Here is a 16,713-nt window from a genome sequence, read left to right on the forward strand (position 1 = left end):
AAACATAATCGATCATTAAAGCACGATTTAAACCGGACAAAATTTCTCATCGCAGTCAAAAGACAGGCGCGCGCCTGTAGGGATTTGTCCTGAGCTAAAACATGGAGGCTGCGTAGCCCCGCTACACGCACTCAAAAATGGGATGGATCACACTGTCCAAACACTGATACACTTTCTGCTAGTTGCTATGATACGTCATTTGGTCGGGCGACTAAACTGGGTTAGGTAGATCCACATATGAGGAAAAAAGATGCATCACTATTCGGACCCAGTCTCACTAATTTGTGTGAGTGCTGCGCAGCTAATTTCCCGTTAGCGTGTCGGCTGCCAGTCAGGAGATGTGTCTATGCCGGCCATCTTGTCACGACTCGTGTCTAACATTTTCCTGTCTAGTTCACCTGTCGTTTCTCCCATCACTGTCCCGTGTTATGGACGTTGGAATAATGGACCAACTTGTCTCTAAAATAATAGATTTTAATGTTTCCTCATCACTGCACTGCACTGCACTCCGACTCGATTGCTAGTCGTAACCGATTTTCGGTGCAACCGGCAGATATTTTCGGTGCAACCGGCAGGTGTTTTCGGTGCAACCGGCAGATATTTTCGGTGCAACCGGCAGGTGTTTTCGGTGCAACCGGCAGGTATTTTCGGTATAACCGGCAGATATTTTCGGTGCAACCGGCAGGTATTTTCGGTGCAACGGCAGATATTTTCGGTGCAACCGGCAGTCAGGACATTTCCATCGGTGCGTCACTCACAAACGCAGCCGGAAAAGAGCCTCAATTGGGGGATTGGTCTAACTTTTTCCACTGGATAAATTTGCACAGAAACTTTTAATTGGCGGGTAAAAATGAGCGGCTGCTAATTAGATAGTTCTCTTGTTCTAGCTGATGCTCAGTTCCCGAGCTCATGATCAAACGATGCGCTCATTCTTTTCTCGAAGATCTTGTTAGTGCATCGAAATAGCGACTCCTTTCATAAGCTCCGGATTTATGTTTCTCCGCTTCGTTGGCTGCAGCAAATGAGGGAAAAGACGTACAAAAAGTGTGCTGTATGTACAAACTTTAAAACACCATGCATGAATTCATTACCATTAATATTACATAATTTTGATTATATTTTGCTCCATCTTTTATCGAAGAAATTAAATATTGCAAGGATATTTCATCTGTAGATAGCTTTAAAGAAATTAGTATGTCAAATTTTAGTTTAGAAATAGTTAACTTTATTGTTATTTTGTCAAAAACTTTATCGGTGGGAATAAAATCAAGCCTGCAAAATTAAATAGAAATGCGATGAAATTTCCAGTTTATGATTAGATATTTTCTCTGTCGTGGTTGGTGAACTACAGGTTATCTCTCATGCATAAATGTAGACCAGACTTTCAATAAGGCCCAAAAAAATATTTTTTGATTAACAGGCCGAGAAAAGCATACCTCATAAATTCATATAATTTTGGTGCATATGTGGATAACCAGACGATGAACTGGCTGAATCTAATCTATTTCAAAATCAATAGGTTGCTCCAAATTAATTTATCAATTGACTTGATTTGTATTTTTTCGTGAATCGACAACAAAATAGTGCTTTTGCAGTACAATGAGCTTTGTTACCTTATGTCGAATTTCCCTCTACAGCAAACTGGAAATTTAGTGCAGACTTCATAAGCCGTCACCATAAATTTCGTCAAGTACCACATAATAATGAATTTCGCCAGGGCAAGCGCAGTAAATAACACCACTTAGCCTCCTCATCTCCGGTATTCACGGCCATATAAATAAGGCAGCAAGACAGCCTGTATGCGTAACCTTTCTCCTCGAGAGGAGAAAAATGATAATTTACAAAAAATCTTAAAACCTTTTGTTTTAAATTAGTTAATGGCTATACAATATTCCTTCTAATCCAACAAACGCACGAGTTAATTGTTTATCAACATCGTAGAGCTCCCGATCGTATAAAAATCGCTAATAAGTAAGCACCACGTCCACTGAGCAGCCGCGAAGCTCGTCACGTTAATGAGAAAGTTAGAGGGCGAACTTGGCGCAACTTAGCCAGTTAGCTGGCACTGGCTTATGGCCAACTGCCTTCACCTTCACTCAGCAAAATAAGTGAGACTGTGTCCAAATAGCGATGCGGTTTAAGTCCTTTAGACTTAAGACACTAAAGGACCTGACCTAGTTTGTCTCGGCAACCTGGCGTACCATGTGTTGCCTTATTGTGTTTGTGCAATTACCAGTAACGCAACAAATGAAATATCGCGGCAAATTAAATATCTTGTTACATAATTAGGATGATCTCATTGGTGAGGCGTAAACCGACCTGGGCAAGAAAAATAATTTTTTGAACTCGTGTTAGAGCGAAGGATAGGTAATAATAATCTAGATATTAATCAAGAAAATTTGCGAGAATCATTACAAGGTATCTTGATATCATCATTGTGATGCACTTACTTAAATGATTATTATTTGAAGAACTTAAAAGGTCATGGTGCCTCTACGGTCACTAGCCTCATACCCGTAAAATGGCGTTATTCTTAAATATTACGAGAAGAAGATTGACACGTATATTGTATAAATCGTATGTGGCGGATGGTACAGCTAGGGCTTGCTATACAATGGAATAAACCCAGGGTATATAAGTCGGCGATGGTTTAGAATGGTTTATTTACACATGACGGACAATGAAGTATTGGCAAGCATATGAATGACTACACACAGATTGAATTAGTTTGACATGTGATATGGACGCTTGCTGGTGAATGCCTGACATAGATGAGAAGAATGGACTAACGTTACTTACTAACTACAAGTTACGGGACGATCCCGCATGTTACGGTCGGGCTTACGTTAGTTTCCCCGGCATCGTAACTGGTCTCAACTCGTTGTAGTTCAAACACTTGCTAAACCATTAAGCTTTCCTTAGTCAAATTATCGTTAGAACTGATTTATATGAGTAATACGTACTGAATATTGATCATTTAACGAAGTTACATGAAACCTCTCCCTAATCGAGTGTTTTGAAGTCCATGAGAGAGAATGATGTATTTTCTACCAAACATATTAACATTAAAATATCTTTTTAAGATACACATGATACTGTAAGTTCCATATATGTGGTTACTCTTAACCAAATGTATAGACAATATTTTAAAATTATTTTATACGTTCTTCTGCTGTCTCAATACGTTTCTGCAATATTGACCACGGTCATAAAAAAAATTGCCAAATACTTTAGCAAATAATTTCAGCGACCTAAATTGTATTGTATATTTATAAATGATTGAACTGCAAAATAGTGTTTATATCACATTAATTGTGACAACACACAATAAATTAGCACTGACAATCACTATCCCACTTTTTCCATGCTGTTGCCGTGGCATGTTTTGGCCACTGTTGCCACGGCCAAAACAAGACTACGTATTTACTAGCCAGCTTCTTGACGCGACAACAGAGACGTACATAAGTTAAGGCAGGCTTGCTATAGGCGACATCGTCTCCAATGTCCAGTTTTAGACGCGACTTCCAACACCGAAGCTAAAAGTTTCTGAAAAGTTCTGGAGGCTTCAGTGAGAGCGACATGCATGGATCCTCGTACAGCGCCCGATAGAGCTGCTTGCCATGCGACAGGCACTCGAGAGAACGGTTTAAACTCGTGAGGAAACTTAGAGAAATCATTTAAAATGGCTGGCGGGAGCCTAAAAAACATTTATAGAATTAAATTTTGAGGGCTGCAAATACAATAGACGTTTTAGAAAAAATTTATCATGAAGAAAATCTCTCTTATGGCTCCAAGAAAGCTGCATCGAATGGGCCAAGATTTTTTATCATTCAAAAAGAAGGTAAAATCAAATTTAAACTTTTGAATCGACCAAACTACTTGAAAATACATAATAAGTCACTCTATGTAAAATTAATATTTATTTTCTATATTTATTTCAACCGAATTGTAGTAATTACAAAGAAGTCCACCTGAAGACGCATTTAAAACACAGGTCGAAAAAAGTGAGTAATTATTTAAATAAAATATCAATATTGATGAAAACTATTGCATCTCTTTGGTTAAATTTGTGATGAAATAATTTAATTTTATAAGAATATTCCAAAATTGCATAGAAGTTAAAAGAAAACCGTTTCAATAAAAATAATAATAATTCTGTTGAAAATTTTATAAGAAATGATTTCTTTCAGGGTGACTTCCGAAATACGAGGCATCAGACCTTTAGATAATGCGACGGATTTCCATGAGGGCTGATGAAGCAGTTGATTATCACAGGAGCAGGTAGCAGAAGTTCAAATTACAGTGTCGAAACTTCCCCGAATTTATTATGTCTTCACATCGACTTGTAGGATCAGTTCAGCACTGTCTAGGGCTCGCCCACTATATTTCCTTCCTTATAAGTGGCATCCAACGCGTCTCGAGTCAAGAGTTATTACATTATTATTCTGAAGACCCTCATGAATTTGTAACCACGTCATTCTGTCGTGTTTCTGGGCAGTTTTGTTGTGCCATGATGATCGTCAGCTCGACCATATCGACTAGCGTGACTAGAGTGAATAATCCAGCTGATGTTAGACACGCTTAGCCATATATATCGTGAATCATTCTCTGAAATCGATATCACTGAACACAATAAATTTGAATTTATGAGCATGGAATGGCGTCTGTCATATAAAACATATTGTGTTCGTTTGCCTTTATTCTGAAAAGTTTACAATGGTCAATCAGTCACGTGCTTAATTCATTCTGATATATTCTTTAATTCATTGCTGATATATTTTTCTGTATGAAGCGTGGCGGAAAAGATTTTTTATTTGGATAGTTTACATTAGAAGCGCATGAACATGAAAATTATTTCAATTAACGAAATTGATGCTATTCCTTTGGCTTTCATTTTTGAATTAAGTAAGTTGATATGGGATCGTAGTCAGCATTCACGGCGACACAAGTGAACCAAACGTGTCACAAATCAAAGGTGAGCTTCATTTGCGCAGCGATTACTCATATGTTTGACTTGACTTGATATGTTTTGATATGTTTTGCGACTTGATATGTTTTGAATCTTATTATAAAATTCCATGGTTCGGCCACTAGAAATGCTTCACTCAGCGGTGCAAAATATTCAAATAACCTTGTGGCCTTTTTTCGCGAGGTTGGCCGGTAAGCTGTTTGCTCAGTGCTGGAGCTGAGCCTCGAACACCCGCCGTAATATCGCCAGGCAATGAAGCCCAGCACGCTTCATTTATAACTCCGATGAAGCAGGTGCCCTTAGAAGGAAAAATTCTGCTCGGAGCCTGATTGGAGAGCAGCTCGAGTGTCAGTAGCAGACTGGCGGCAGAAAGGGGGCTTTAGCTGAGCTGACTTGCTGCCAACGTGAGACTCTCAACATAAAGGCCAGGAGTGAAATGGAAGACCAAAACGAACGAACAAAGGTGAGCGGAAAGACTAATTGTTGAATGGAAACGCCGAGCAAAACACTGACTCTAGTATAAACTATGAATAATCAATAAATAGTTCACAATTTTGTGCACAAATTTCAAAGCGCGGTAAATAAAACTAAATGATCACTGACAACAAAATTTCTTGACCTCCTTTCTGTTTAAAAAATCTGAACAGAAACAACGTATATAATGATAAATATCGATTTGCAGAGTTCGTTAAAGTAGTTAAAGAGCATTGTTTAATTAACTGGACATTAAATACCTGAAAATTTGAATCCAAACGCTGGAATTTTCCAACTGCAATATTCTAAGTACATGTACATAAAAAGTTATGAATAATAGGGATTACACGATTCAACTCAATACTTTCCAATGAACAACAATTTTTTGACAAATTCCAAATTATTCCGCTTTGAACTCAAGGTTTGTTTTGTTCTAAGTTTGCCGATTAATAGCATTCGATTTTAAAACTTTTTCAAGTGGCCGTGGCGTAGATTTAAAATAACGGAAAAGCAATCGATCGGTCATTATAGCCATAGTCGGCCTTAACAGTCATATTCGTCCATTATCGTCACAGTCGATCAACAAAACCACAAAAGCTACCTAATGCAGAAGCACAGAATCGAAATTAACTTGTAGCCATTTAGCCGATATGGGGCATTAGCCCTTGCCCTGAATATGCTTGCTCTTTACTTCAGCTAAATATCTAAGAAAACTTCTATCCATGGGATTCGATCTTTCGGAAGCATTCGATCCATATTGAAAGTTTTTACCATCTCTCTAGTTTATGCATGCAAATATCAGTCGCTAGTCGTAAATTAGGCTGTGCTTGAATAATATTTCTGAAAGACTTCGTGACCCCAAAGATTTTGATCATTGGACCTCATTGAATCTGCAGGAAAAGCCGCCAACAATCAAAGTTCGCCTCAAATTCCTCCTCAATATTCTAGATGCGGCCGATAAGAGCGCCCCAGAAGTGAGGATCGTCTTCGTTGGATATGCGTGATGCGCGCCGCGGCTCTTGGGTCGTTTCAGTGAAGACCAGCGATGGTGACTTGATGCTGCGGATGCCACCATGGAAATGGGGCCGACGTACGAGCCTTGCCGCCCGAATGCGTCCGCCGGAGCAGCTGTTCGGGTCAATATTGGCCGCACGATGGCCGGATGTCCGCCAGATGACGCTGGTGGAACCCGGCTCCTCCTTCCGTCTTTGCATTTAACGTGACATTTTACTCTGGTTATTCCTGTTTTAGGTGTCACTACTATTCTAAAGGTCAACCTTTGTGTTGGGATTCCAGTTCGGCGAAAGTTCTGGAACAGACTTCTCTTGTCCTCCCATTGTCTGTGTACTCAACTCAATTTTTTTCTTATATTTTCTTCATTTATCCTTTCTTTACAACTTTTTTTCCTGACTCTGTGACAAAATACATACAACTAGTTACTGATTTTCGATTCCAAGCTATTTTTTATTTTGAATTTGTGGTCTATTATGACGTAACCTACTGACAAGAATTTATCTTTTGCTTAATTTAATTATTTTCCGCTACAAATTTAACTGCTTACCGACATTTGTGAAAAGCACTTGCTTATACCAGCGACTATTTTACGAATTAAATTATCCTGAACCGTCTTAGTATCGACGTTCGGCTCCTTAATTCAGTTCTCCGGTCGCAGTCTGGCCCGATATTCAGCAGATGACGGGTGCCAGGCAAAACAGTCAATTCTTTCCTCATTTGTGATTCCCAACACGACAGCTTGCAATTCATCTTGACTGAGGCGATGCAATGTTAGGAGTAAAGTATTGAGTTCTTAGAAACCTGAAAAAGTCACGCAATTGGACATCCTATGAAGAAAATCTGCCAATAATATCGTAATGAGAAGACTCCTAAATAAATAAATTGATTCAAATTTAGTTGCGTCTAAAACTTTAGAAAATAAAAGACTGAATCATAGTAAGAAATTCTTACCTTACTTTATTTTACGTCATGCGTATCCCAGCACGTAAGTAAAATGTTGAGGATAATCGAAATTCATCTACATTATCATTGTCAAACGATTGGAAAACATATGCTTTACATTAATAAATTTTGAACTTGTCCAAAAACTAAACTAATAGGGGAAGTCCAAGTTTTGTCGCTTTTGTACTGCCAAACTTTTTATTATTATTAATTATTAAACGGCCAAACTTTTTCTCCAAAAAAGTTCGATCCTTCACACAGTAGTAAAGTCATGAGTCACCGGGCATCAAAATATCTGAAGCCATATCGAGAAACTATAGCACGACATGAGAATCTTGTTTTCTTTGCTGCCAGTGTTTCAGGATTGCATCATGGCCTAATAATTCATGTTAAGTCAATAAAGGATAGCTTACAACAAGTAAAAAAAGCTTGCAACAGGAAAAAAAATGTAAATCGGTACTCACTGCAGTGAGTGACAGAGAGCGTATTTTCTCGTCGACGAAAACGTGAAGTCACGGACGGACAGACGGACAGACAGACGGACATGATGAGCACAATAGCGCCTTTTTTCATAAATAAGAAAATGCGCTAAAAAGTAGCTTTCAACAAGAGGTAAAGCAAACCACTTTTTAGCGACTAACAACTAACGCAGAAAAGTAAATAGGGTACTATAGAATAAGTGACACTTCCTTATCGACAGCACGAGCAGAGAGCGGACGTTGCACCGATATACATTTTTTGCCAGGGCCAAATGGTTCAGGATAACCAGCATAAAGAGAAAAACTTCATCACCATTTGAGCAAACTCTAAATTATTTCCCTGGGAATAGATCTCCGTGAATCACCAACTCGTAAATTCTGAAAATGCCGAAGATAAATGGTTTGGAGAAGCAGCAGGTTTTTATAAAGTCCATACACTTAAGCTTTGCAATATTTTATTACCTATGGCAAAACCCGTTACCTAATCGAGTCACAATCGAGTTCCATGGAGATTAAAAACAAAATTTATTTCTTAGTGACAGCAACGAAGATCCATTAAATAAAACTATTCTATCGGTAAAATAGTATGTGTAATAGGAAAATTACACAATTACAAACATGAGCTGAATTGGCCAAATCAGGCTATTCCTGAATCCGACCCCAATTAAACTCGCTTGTTTATATATATTGACTTTATGTTTGCATACCTCAACGGTTGCGAGCTTCGCCAATAGTTTATTTGTCAGCCGGAATTATTCAAGAACAGCGCGAGCACCTTAGTCATTAGGAGATGGAAGTGCAATATTGATGTCGTATGTTATTTTCATTTTGTGTCTTGCCAAGTCTGTTTTGATACACAATGTTGTGTTTGAGAACGTCATACGTTACCTATTCTGCGAATGAATCATGCGTTGCATAAGTCTACGGAAAATACTTACAGCATTTTGTTTACTATTTGAGGCTTACATATCTACATACGTTGCCTGTGAGGCCAAATTCTCTACTTTAGTATACCTTGCAAGCGTAAGACTGGTCGTAGCTGCTCTGACTGTCTCAACGGCTTTCAAAGTCACCATTGTGGTCACCTCTGAAGCAGGTGCTCAACTGAAGTGCTCTCAAACGCCACTCAACAACAGAAAAATTTCGAGGCAGAAAACCGTGCGTTTTATAGCCTTGTACTTAAAATTTCTTGAAAAGAGACCCGAAGTGAGCAAGAAATGATGTTTATTTTGGTCTTGCCTCGATTCAGCACGTTATTTCTGGTAGTTTCTAATTTAGGATTAACTTAACCTTGGCTTTTGCTGGCTCATTTACTATTGTATTGCCTGCGAGAATTGAACACATGCCAGTTCAAGATCCTCGAAAGATGGCATCGCAAGCGAGTCCGGAATGATTTCAAGGGGAAATTCTTGCATACCTTCAAAAAAATTCTTTAAAAGATGCTATCGAAAAGCAAGGGAATGGTTTCACTAGTTAATACTGGAATTTGTTTTTGTTTGGAGTTGGAATTCAATTTGAAGTTCAAACTTGTTTGGAGTTCGAAAACCTGGCAATACTCTTGTTATAATTTTTTACATTGTTAACCTTTCTTATTCGTGATTTTAGTTACGCATGAGCACAAAATATCAATTAATATATTATGAAATTATAATATATTATGAAATTATGAAACCGCTAAAATAAATATTCTCTTTTTAGCGCATTTTCTCATTTATGAAAAAAGCACTATTGTGCTCGCCATATCCGTCTGTCCGTTTGTCTGTCCGTCCGTGACTTCACCTTTTTGTCGACGAGAAAATGCGCTCTCTGTCACACACTTTAGTGAGTACTGAGTTATATTTTTTTACTTATAACAAATTTCAGAAAAGTTTAGTTGCTTATGAATTATTTTAGCTTTATCCTTGGCCCGTGATGGGACCAGGCCTGTCCTTACGTTCTTAGTATGCGTTGACATCTTGCTGACTCAGCCTCTAGGCCAGAGTGCCAAGATGAGATGACCTCAGTAACCGAGTTTCTGATCTCTCACATGCTCAAAGTTCTGAGTAATTTATGAATTGCTTTTGCCTGAACGTTCCAATAACTTATTCTTTTCGATCTCAGTTATCTGTGAAACACAGGCAAACGGAATTCGTTTACGTGTACGAGTTATACCGTGCGCTCTGAAACAAATCGCTTAGAAATTATTGCACACAAAACCGAAGTAATTCCAGTAAGGAGCATCATCATATTACAAAGCGTATCACCACTCAGCAGGCGTATCACCACTCAGGAAGCATATCACCACTCAGCCAGGCATATCACCACTCAGCCAGACGTATCACCACTCAGACAGGCGTATCACCACTCAGCCAGGCATATCACCACTCAGCCAGACGTATCACCACTCAGACAGGCGTATCACCACTCAGCCAGGCGTATCACCACTCAGCAAGAGTATCACCACTCAGCAGGTATATCACCACTCAGCCAGGCGTATCACCACTCAGCAGGGCATATCACCACTCAGCAGGCGTATCATCACTCATCCAGACGTATCAATACTCAGTCAAGAGTATCACCACTCAGCCACCACTGAGTGGTGAGGCTACATCACCACTCAGGCAACATATCACCACTCGCCGTTCACACTTCCTACGTTCAGATCGTTATCAGAGTCCGGCATTACAGTGGCTGTGCGTCATTCATCGTGCGAGCCTCTATTGAAGCAATCTGAAGCCGCGTCAAAGCTGCTAGAAAATTTAACAGTTTAAGCAGCGGGCGAAACCCAAAACTTCATTTCATTTCGGCGGGCGCGAGAAATGTCTTTTGTATCCTCGCCTAAGCCCGCATTTAATTTAAGTCTAAACCAGCGGCGTAAAAATTGCGGTCCTGCGACAGCTAGAGCTGCATGACCAACCCAGTGTTTGTCGGTGGCCTCTGTCGCATTTCCTGGCAAACGACGGGATCAACTTATAAGTTGTCGCAGTGTCGAACTTTATTAACGATGAACTTTATTAACGACGAACTTGTCGAAACTAGAGACTTGTTGAAAGAGAAAACGCCGACCGTATATGAGCACGCAACTTGTTTAAAATCAATGTGCTTCTATACATACATAGTGCCTATTTTTTATTGTGAATAAATTGAAGTATCAAATATAAACATTATATTTAACGGCTCCATAAATAGTCCAACCTTAGCAGTAATAAACAAGAAGCAACTAACAAGAGATTAGTGATTTTCCTCAATTCTAATATCAATTCCAATGTTAAAATCAATAAACAGTGAAATGGGAACCACAGCATCGATTTTCAAAACTAAGGCATAAGCGCGGCATATCTTCATTAATATATTCATATTTCACGTATATTTTAATTCAGTATTTAACTAAGTATTTTCTTTCTAAGTATTTCTTTCTTTCCGCGGCAGATTCTCAATGCACGATCGGATTTGAATTTCAATGGATCTCTTAATCAGGTTCAAGTCTTTTCTCTTAATATTTCCTCAGTAATCAGTTCACTTAGAAAAATGTTTCTCGTTCAATATATTTCCTTTCAATAGCTTTTCCAAACAATGAGTGGAAACCTTGTGAGTTCAGAAATCAGATTAAAAGTTTTTTCAGGGGTATCGTTATCAAGATTAAACCTAGTAGAATAGACAGCATATGAGCTTTATCTATTTTAAACAAGCTTTAAACGTAAGAGCTGCAAGTAAATAATATAATATTATAATATTAAGTAATCACAACACTCGGAGTTCAAGCATCTTTCGGCGCATGGACAAACCTTAAACGTTGTTTCAGTTTCAGCGAAAAATAATCAGCACAAGTTTTTTTAGCAGCAGCGCTGTACAAAGAAGTTGAAAAAGCCTTGTTTCATCCGCTCACTTCACGCCCCGGCTGTTCGCCTTTAAAAGCTGTCTCGCCTCACGCAGCTGCTTGCCTACAGGCGATAATGCCACTCATCCCTCGAGTGCCGGCATGAGCAAATGTCTAGAGTTGAAGACTCTCTTCAATACATGAGACTAGTGAGGCTCACTTGTGTTTCAAAATGTACAGAAACACAGGTGTATACAGCTGCTCAGGCTCGCATCCGAATAATAATACTCAGCTGGTATCTCGCTGTATTGTGCGCCTGACGTTCACAGATGAACGGAGTTCTGACGTTCATAGATGTATCGATGACGGCCATTGAAACTCTATTTTTTAGGCTACTGATGCTCTATATATTGGATGGAAATTCCAGCGACTGAAGATATACTATGTAAAACTTTGCTGTTGCTCAATGATGTTGCACTGTTTATGCTTTACTAAGCTAATGCTCGAAGGTATTCTTTTGTGGCTCAGCCGACAATTTGAAGTGCTGAATTGGCATGAACCAATGAGCCTGCGCTACAAACTCGTACTTGAATAGAATCCTACTAAACCCCTACCAAATATTTCAAATATTTTCCTAGTGCTACCTAAGACTACTTACTTTGCAACGAATTAATATTTTTATTCATTTAGAGGATAGTTCTTTAATCGCACATAATTGAGAGCTTGAGTTCCGTTCAAATTTTCGATGAGAAACTGGGACAAATTTCATGTTCAAATGCCAAATTTGTGTCGGGTTCTAGATTTTTGTGGCGTCATGCTGAATTTATAACGGCAACATGGATAAATATAGTAGAATAAAGATAATAAAGTTACTCCTGCTTGTGCATTTTGCTTCCGGAGCGTCGAAAGTTGGCCCTGAAATATGAAAAGTTTTGTTTGAATTTTGAGTTTTTCTTGTCCAAAATATCCCGCAACGTTCCTCAACGCCAAGTTTGAGGCCGAAGAATTTCAAAAATGTCTACCGACCATAAATTATGAGCAGCAATAATAACAACTTCAAACTCAAGTTTTGGGTTATGAGAGATAACAAGAATACACATGATGAGTAATGAATTATATTTGCAATAATTAACCTGTGTGTACTGTAGAAATTATTATCGCGGATAATCAATTTTAAAATACGATTTACGAATAAACGTGTACATTTTTAATGCATTAATAAATTTGATATACTGAGTTAGTCGCACAAATAAAGTGTGTTCATTGAAATAAAATTCAGATTAAAGAGAAACTTTTATTCGAACACTTGAATTACAAGCTTTAAAACACCTTGACCATATTACTAATGTCTCACGGAGGAGATGAAATTGATAAAAATGATAATGTTTTCTTCTAAATAATTATAACTTTCTTAGCCTAATTAAAAACTTTTATGCCAGATTAAAAGATGTTCTCATTTAGATTGTATTCCCTGGAGGTAAAGGCACTTATATGGACATTCCGACTAGAGCTCTTCAGCTGACATCAAACCGTAAACGCTGCGCATTAAGAAATTTTTCCTCATTTGAAAAAGTTTACGGGGAACTTTTGGAATGGCCAGATATTCAGCGACAAGGGAGATCATTAACAAAATTGGGAACGTCATTATAAAAAGTAGCTGCTTTCTAAGCCTCCTTATGGCCATCTAGTCCTGGACATTTCTGACACTAAAAGTGTCGAATTCGTCTCAAATGCAGCGCGCTCTATTTTCGAGCTGAGCAGGCATATGATGGTTGCTGTTCTCTTTTTTATAGAACTAATAACTAGTTGATAAACTGACAGTACTGTATTATTTTCTTCATTTTATAAAATAGTCGATATCGAAATAGCAACTATATTATGTGTTACAGAAATATTATGAATGATTTCCCGATGGGAATTAAGAATTTTACATAATTACGTTCACCTCAAAGAATACTTATTTAGAGTCAAATTACTCAAACCTATTTGGAAGTATATAAAATTATGTTTAATAAGTGAAGTGTAGTTTGCAATGCATTTATTTGGATCTTTTAATTTTAAAAAGCTAAATCGATTCTTAATTTGAACAAGTGTTATTTACTTTTAATTTAAAAATAATCCTCGTAGCACTCGTGCTCCTTCAAGAATTTATTTTTCTTCGGAGGCTAGCAAATTTTTTTCAAAGTTCGGAATAAATTGAGTCTTCGATGTAAGCAATTTTCCGTGAGCTGGCAAGGCAGTTTTTGAAAAATAGGAGCGCCGGCAAGGATAGCATGGGCTAGGAGCTTGTTTGAAGATAATCGGCTATGAAGCCAATTTAGGTTCAGTATATCATCTCTTCCTTCCCAATTTTCCGTCATCTTCTCGCAGCAACATTGATGAGGTTCGCTTCGCATCTACTGATCGATTTGGATTTTCTAAAGTTATAAGAATGTAGAAGCAGTCACTATTGACAACATAAACGCAAGCTTCAATGATAGTAATTATTGTAATCGTTGTATATATAAGTCGTGAAATCCCAAAATAGAATAGTTATTTCAAAAGCAGTTTAATTTTAATTTCATTACGGGAAACTTTTGCCATCTTAAAATTGAATATACCTTGTTGAAATATTATTTGAGACATTTTGTTTATTTAAATGTACATCCCGTAGGCTCTACGATACTCAAAAATAAAACAATGTATACAAATTTCAAAATTTATCCCAAATAGGTCATTCAGTGGCATGACCCTAATTTTAGCGAGACAAATACTGTATCATTTTTGTCAGAATTACTTGTATTGTCTCTGCTTCGCTGACAAAAATGCGCCCAAGTTCAAATCGCAGATACTGATCAACTTCAAAGGCAGGGGAAAAGTTTAAGCCGGAAGTTTAATGCGCTCAGAAAGTCTCATTGTAAAGTCTACATAAAAGATGGGCCGCTCAGGCGGTGAAACCGCGAACTGCCGAGGTGACGTGAGACTTAAAGCGACGCGCCACGGACGAGGGGCGCTACAGCGAGCCTGCTGGGAATGCTACAAAGACGTAACTCTAAGTACATGTCCATGAAACCTCATGACAGGGTTTTATTTTTACAACGCCTTGCTTCAGAGCAGCTGCTATTGCCCGGTTAGAAAAAACTCATTATTTTTATTTAGAAAACGGACCTGTATGGTAGCGTATGAACTGGTAATGAAGTATCTGCAATCAGATCAAATTTAGATGATACTTATAATGTATTTCTTTTTTAGTTGCGATATCAGAAGAATATTATTCTCCAGCCATCGAAAATATCACATTAATTAATGAGAGAAGTCTCTCAGAGTTTCATCTATCGCTCGTCGCACGAGCGGAACCGGGAGCTACAGGACGTTATCGACGCTGAAGAAGCGGTCTCCTCTCCTCACCACCACAGCCGTAATCAATCAGTCAAGGGCTGTCATGTTGAACGAGCCGCCTGGTATCGTCGCGCCACCTCGCCTCGCTTCGTCGGGTAATATTTTTTCGCTTTGCTTTTCTTCTGCAGCTGCCCTACTCGACCCTTCGCGGTTTTACTACGCCGCTCAACTGTATAGCCATTTGCATCATCGCTTCGCTCAAGGCCTCTTCGCATTATCGTGTTTACCGAAACACTTCCCTGCCTCCTGCCCCCGACACCACGTACAGCTCATCTGGTGCCACCCCTTTACTGTTCAGTCCCTCCGTTCTACTCCTTTACAGCTTCGTCCCTCAATCCAATCCCATTACTACTTCGTCCTCCCATCTATTCCCTTTACTATTTCGTCCTCCCACCCAACCTCTTTACTACTTCGTTCCTCCATCCGGTCCCTTTACCCCTTTACTACTTCGTCCTCCCGTCCAACACCTTTACTATTTCATCCTTCCATCCAACCCCTCTACTACTTCATCCTCCCTTCCAACCCCTTTACTACTTGGTCCTTCCATCCAACCCCTTTACTACTTCGTCCTCCCATCCAACCCCTTTACTACTTCGTCCTTCCATCCAACCCCTTTACTACTTCGTCCTCCCATCCAACCCCTTTACTACTTCGTCCTCCCGTCCAACCCCCTTACTACTTCGTCGTCCCGTCCAACCCCTTTACTGGCTACGTCCCCTTGGAGTCGCAACTCCCACTTTGTTCCCGCCTCACCCTCGTGACCCCGCAATATCTCAGGCTCGTCTCGCTGCCTCTCCAGTGTCAGAGAGGCAGCAAGTTTGCCAATAAGATTCTTTGCATGCATTAATGAGCGTCCTGGGCTGACAAGCGATCTGTTGAGTAGATGGCGGCAGGTCCGAGCATCTTTGTATGCAAGCTTCTTACAGCAGCCGCGGACGATCTCACGTTTGACTCAGACTTTACAGTGGCGCTCGCAGTTACCGTGGGCAAATTTGCGCAAATATTTATACGTAATTTGAATATTTAACTAAAATGTCGTCAGCATCTTTGTATGCAAGCTTCTTACAGCAGCCGCGTACGATCTCAGACTTTATCAGTGGCGCTCGCAGTTACCGTGGAAAAATTTGCGCAAATATTTATACGTAATTTGAATATTTAACTGAAATATCGTCAGCATCTTTTGGTATCCATACTTTCTCTTCTTCTTGCATTTTTATTGAACTTTTTTGCTCAATAAAATGAATTATTTGAGAAACCATATGATCAACAAGTTGGAAGAGACATAATGATCCATATAAAAACTAAATGATGAATCCATACAACACATCGCAATTTTTAACATAGGGGTCAAATCTTCAGCGTGTACGGTATTAACTTATGCTGACTTTAGTTTAAAATAAGGTGAACGAAAGTTTTATCTACAAATCGTGAGTAACGCAAATAAATATTTCTGATAAATGAGACGAGGTTCCTGTTGATAATCAAGAACATTTCAGAAATAGCATCAATCAACTCACGTACGTGTTGATTGTTGGAGGCTGTATGATTGCACTGGCTTTTCGGAAAAGGCGCGATTAGATTTCTAGTTCCCTTCACGGGACAGATATGAAACCTCTAGCAAAAACTAATTGGATTTTCTGGCTTCTTGCCTTTGATGGGAG

The 16,713-nt window shown here is 38.9% G+C and overlaps 1 protein-coding gene across 1 annotated transcript in view; it reads left to right on the top strand.

Moving 5' to 3' along the window:
- The window catches only part of LOC108682400, a 58,543-nt gene that overhangs the window by 17,808 nt on the left and 24,022 nt on the right, over positions 1-16,713 (top strand). Inside the window, exon 2 of the mRNA XM_047882599.1 lies at positions 15,181-15,852. Coding sequence (XP_047738555.1) covers positions 15,181-15,852 — 672 coding nt within the window. The remainder of the gene's footprint in view (positions 1-15,180; positions 15,853-16,713) is intronic.

This window comes from Hyalella azteca, unplaced genomic scaffold (assembly GCF_000764305.2).
Source record: "Hyalella azteca isolate HAZT.00-mixed unplaced genomic scaffold, Hazt_2.0.2 contig10835, whole genome shotgun sequence".
NCBI lineage: Eukaryota > Metazoa > Arthropoda > Malacostraca > Amphipoda > Hyalellidae > Hyalella > Hyalella azteca.